Raw genomic sequence first — 5,641 nt, 5'->3', positions numbered from 1 at the left:
CCCAAAGTCATATTTAGCTCCCCCCTAATTTATTAGTGTCCTCGAGGCCGTAAACTATTCAAAATTTTGAAATTTGATTAGTGTACTTTTATTCTAGTAATCATATAATTCATATACCTATGCAATGCACCAATATTACTCTATTCTGCTAAAACTACCGTGTCGCGGTATATTATGAAGTATTGTGATCATTATAGTCAGCAATCTTATAGTAACCTATGTCACGTCGCCTACAACCATATATTAAGAAAGAAACGATTTGGTTTTATTTATTTCAAGCGTCATGCGCGGAGTTTGTTTTTTAAAAGTTTTCCAGAAATGTTCATTGAAACGTATTGATTAGATTGATTATAACTTATGAAATTAATATGAGACAATATGACTATACCATAATTTAATTGGCATAATAATAATAATGAATTGACATATTGACTTGCTCTTTGACATTTTTTTTTTCATTAAGGTATCATTAAGGTTCATATGCATTTATATAAACATTAAAGATAAAAAGGTAATCATAATATTAAAATATACGTAATTTGGATTTTATGTAACTTTTCATGCTACGTATAATAATATGATGTTTTCGTGATAAATACAATAGGTACCCACATAACGTATCTCGCACTTGTGTGGTGGTAATATCGATCGTTATCGACAGTTGTTTCCCCAATTCTAATTTTAGAACTAGTTTGTATATTGATTTCACGATAACAAATACAGTACGTACGCTTCACATCCATGTGATACTATGTTGTTGTAGTTGTGTATTAGCAAGGGGCCAAGCAATGTGAAAACAGTACGGTCCTCATGTAGTGGTTTTTCTTGGAAAAAAAAAAGTTGCGTATTAGCGAAACTAAAATTATTATTACTTTTCTGTGACTGTGGTTTCACTTAATGAACAAGGGGCTGAACAACTTTCCAATTTAATCATTTTTTCTTTTAAAAGAACTTAATATTCATGAAGTTCCTATGGTAGCACAGTCATATGATGGGACAAATACAGTTGTATAATTTATGTAAGTTTACGTACATCATGACTTTATTTGTCAATTTATCAATTTATCATAACTATATAATTATATTCCCTAATGAAATGTAAAGTAATATATAACATAAATAATGCACTTTATTACTTAATCAATTCAAATACTACTTGCTTAAAAAAGTAAAAAATATATATAACTAAAGCTAATTAAACGTTTAAACAAAAACTGTAATATATAGGTACGTTTATTATTTTTAAATTCATCAATGACCTTTTTAACTAAATTTAAATCTTGAATTGTATATGTTACCGGCAATATGGATAATCCGGTATTTTGCAAAATACCTAGACATTATATAAAATGCCAAAAATCACTCGGAAATATATATAATACGGGCTTTGCCTAGGTATTATGTATAATGCCCGACGTGGAGAAGGAAATATGATAAAAATAAACAAAATTGGGTATCGCCTATTACCAGCGACTTTACTTATCGTTTATCTTAAATGCGCGTACCGTGTCCCCGGTTGATTTGATGCAATAAAGATTAAAATTCTTATTCTACTATAATAATAATTCTGAGGAACTATATTGACGTACGTATAATTTGATTACATTATCGTCATTTACGTGTCTCGTCGCTGTGTGGCATTACTGTGGATACGATTAATATGATGTCAAAGTTTTACGACGAACTACATACAAATCGTAAAAATTTGGCTAAAAATACTAATTTTTTGTCTGATGAACGATATAATGAGTTGATAGAAATTATTTTAGAACTTACAGCTGGACGTAAGAAAAAACAGCCTAAAGACTTCCGTTTAATTAAAAGGTAAGAAATTCATATAAGAAAAAAATCCCTCAATTACTTTTATAAAATATAACTAACTATTTTATAAGCATTTAAATTTCGAACTTTGACAAAATACTGAAAAATCACAAACTTGCGAAACCCACTTGCCCACCTTTTTTTTATCTAGATTTATTTTTATTAATTATTTTTTCTGTCGTAGGTATGACGTGCTGGTTGTACAAGGAAAAACTAAACTTATATTTCCTGTAAAAGATGACAATGTTGTGCTGTATTATGTGCCCAACAGTGAGCTGTTTGATGTTTTACAAACCACACACGTGTCAATAGGACACGGTAGGCGTGCCAAGGAAAATCTTGAAAATCAAGCGAAAAAAATGATGGCGTGGTCGGAGAAGAAGCTATTGCCGGTGGCAGTTCATTCAACTGTACGTGTTCCAGTTCCTGAGGTAGATAAAGGACGTTTGGACGCACGAAGTATACTGGCAATTGTTTTAGAGGTAATAAATTAGTTTAAAAATTATGTGTTTAATATTAATAAGTAATACATAAAATTTTTTTTAGGTGACAAGTGATGGTTTTTATCGATTAGGAACTCGGGATGGAGTTCTGAAGCAGTTATACGCCAGAAGTCAGTTCACAGTATGTCAGAAAAAGCTACTACAAATTTACGAGGTTCCAATAGACACAGAAGTGGCGTTACGAACAGTCTCAAAGGAACAGTCGACAGGAACTGGCCAAGGATTTTTAAAATGTATTTGTAAGACCAAGTGTCAAAATAAAAAGTGCATTTGCCTTAAAAATAATGTTTTGTACACTTCAAAATGCCATTTTTGTACAACATGTTGTAATAAGTAGCTAGTAGCTTAAGTAAAATGTATAAATAATAGTACATAATATAACAATAATATTAAAAATATAGCAATACCTTTGTATAAAAATATAATAATAATAGATAAAAACTAAATTTTGTAATACGAGTAATAATATATAATAATTATAAGAATCTAAATTAATATTGTAAAATATTATGATATATTTTTTTTTTTACTTTACCTAAAAAAAATTGGTATTTTACATAATTCCTAGGTATTTTATAAAATAATATTGAAAATCATAAGTTTTATTTACATTGCCTAAAATAGGTCGACAGTATAGATAATGCCTAGGTATTTTGCAAAATACCGGAATTATCTATATTGCCGGTGACATATATATACTAAGCATAGATAATCCAGATAATAAATTATATTATACTTATTATTAAGTTAAATATCTTATGATGATATATATGTTGTTCAAATCATCAAACTCATGACTCAATTTTAATAATTTTTATATAATCTACTGCCAGATATCCATTTTTGGGAGGGTGGTACGAATTTACGATGTATTATATAAACAAAAATTACTTCTCAGGAATAACTCTCAAGCCTCGTAGAATTGCGTGAAAATTATTAAAGGTTATTAGTTATGACTTGATGTGAATTATGTATTTTTACATGTTTTATATATTTCAAATGGTTTTTTTAAACTAATGCAAATTTTTAATTGGGAGGGGGTGCAAATCCTGTGATTCGCCAGGGGCGCCACAAAATCACAACACGGCCCTGGTGACAATGAATTGTCATAATTCAATGTATCAATAATAATGTTATGTTATGTATAAATGTATAATGTACTTGGTAAATCCAGGAGGAACATGTGCCACCTTGCCCCCCCCCTCAATGAAAACCCTTGGACGGAGCTGTACTCCCACTACCACCTATACGACTAAAAATCTATATCGGCAATCGGCGGTGAAAGAAAAAGAAAAGAAGCGCCCGACGAGGAGATAATATTTTGTATTTGGTATATTAAACGCGTATTATTATTATTATTATTATAAGACGTCTACGTCGAGTTGCGGTCGCCTAAAATATGCCTTTCTTCGTTGTTACGGTCACATTAAATAACTATCCTTCCGGCGGTACCTTACTGTGGACTACCACAAAATTTATAATACACCACCCAGACAGCAATTTTTTGTTTAATAATATTATTATAACATTATAATAACGAATAATATTAGTATAACGTTATTATAATACTATTATAATATTATCATTACAAAATGCTGTCTGGGCAGCAGATTATAATTATACGATGCACGCGCGATACGGATCATTCTATAACTTAAGCGGGTTAGCACTCGGACTTGGTCCAGTCCTTGAACCGGTTCTATAATATTATAATATACCTACGTAATTTAGTATTTACATTTTACACACGACCGCGGTAATAAATTCAAATGAACGATTTTAGAAAAAAATCGTTTTCCAAGTGATCGCCGCACGTAACTATGTTATCAGATGGCACATGGCTTTCAGGCATTAATTTCTGTTCCCTAATAAATTATTATAATGTTCGACTCGAACGTAGGTAAATCCCCTTTAATACAATAACTGTCTGTAATAATAATTAACATTATAAAATACTATTATGTTATGCGTGTGTCTATAGTAAATAATAAAGTTTTTTTTTTTTACCACACGTCTACTTGAGTATACTTCATATTTTGGTTTAAAAACAGTTTTAGATTCTAGGAAAAAAATAATGGAAGCACAAAAATTATAACGAATTTAAATTCAAACTGTTATAGGTACCTACTTGTTTTTATATTGAACATTCTCTACACATTTCGGGTACAACTCATGTTATACATAGGTATACATACTCAACAGGTATATACAACAGGTACCTGTTGCATAAAGTGTCAAACGTTAAATAGATTTACTGGTATAGTTCATAATGAAATAGTTATTTTTGATTTCTTAACATATTCATAATGTAGGTTAAAATATAAATAGGTTTTAGATTTGTAAATGTATATTATTTATTATCAGTGAAATTTGAAATACTTTTTAGGATTTAGTCTATTATATAGTCTATTATATAACATAGGTACATAAGTACCAATGCAGTTATATTAAATTATACATTTGATTCTTTAAAAAAAAATATTTAAAATATAACTAACTATAATTTATGAACGTTATATCTATTCTATATAATTGATATTTAGGTATTTATTTATATGGTTTTAATGTTTTATTATTTTCATTTTTTTATACCAATTAAAAGTAATAATATTATAGATTTTATGTTAAAGTTTTTCATTTGATCATTAATTATGATAAAAACCAACGAATTGAGAACAAAACGCTGTTATACACAAAAATATAACTACGATGAAAGTTTTTTTAATAATATTATTAAAAAAATTCTCTAAAAAAATTGTTTTTCAGCGTACAGTCTATGGCTCTTTGTAAACTCCTTACATAAAACACAAATTTACAAATGGATAGGCCGTTTAAAGTGTAACATAATGCAAGTTAGTGTTGTACCATCATTATTAAAATTTAATTTTCACAGCTACTTTTTTTGAGAAAATAATCTTTTATACAATATGCGTTGATTTTTAACATAATATTAAAAACTAGAAATTTTCCTTGCCATAAAATCTGTCGTGCATTTTTGTGCAGCGGGTATAACTTATTTCCAAACTACTTACTTCTAATATATAAAAAAAAATTAGGTTTTGCCTTCTGTTGTTAATTAACTAACAATCATTAGTTAAATGTGTACAGTATACAACTTATATGTCTATATTATATATTACGGTTGTATGAAAACAAAATATTGTTTGCAAAATAAATATAAACATTTGCTCTGGTGTTTTAAGTTATTACATTATAAGTGAATCGAAGTCTTTATTATGTTTATTTTTAATTACGATTTACACGCCGAGTACTTATAGTAGAAAGTTCCATTTTAAAATTGTTTGAAATAGATGTAC

General features: G+C 28.6%; 1 protein-coding gene across 1 annotated transcript; it reads left to right on the top strand.

Annotated features, from left to right (window-relative positions):
• Positions 1-1,663: 1,663 nt before the first annotated feature.
• Positions 1,664-2,718, top strand: LOC107885877. Its single transcript, XM_016809583.2, has 3 exons — positions 1,664-1,824; positions 2,006-2,303; positions 2,368-2,718. The coding sequence occupies exons 1-3, from the start codon at positions 1,664-1,666 to the stop codon at positions 2,659-2,661; spliced, it is 753 nt and encodes a 250-aa protein (XP_016665072.1). The 3' UTR covers positions 2,662-2,718.
• The last annotated feature ends 2,923 nt before the right edge of the window (positions 2,719-5,641 follow it).

This window comes from Acyrthosiphon pisum, chromosome X (genome assembly GCF_005508785.2).
Source record: "Acyrthosiphon pisum isolate AL4f chromosome X, pea_aphid_22Mar2018_4r6ur, whole genome shotgun sequence".
Taxonomy (NCBI): Eukaryota; Metazoa; Arthropoda; class Insecta; order Hemiptera; family Aphididae; genus Acyrthosiphon; species Acyrthosiphon pisum.
The sequence above is the reverse complement of the archived record's forward strand: the minus strand, read 5'-3'. Positions and strand labels throughout refer to the sequence as shown.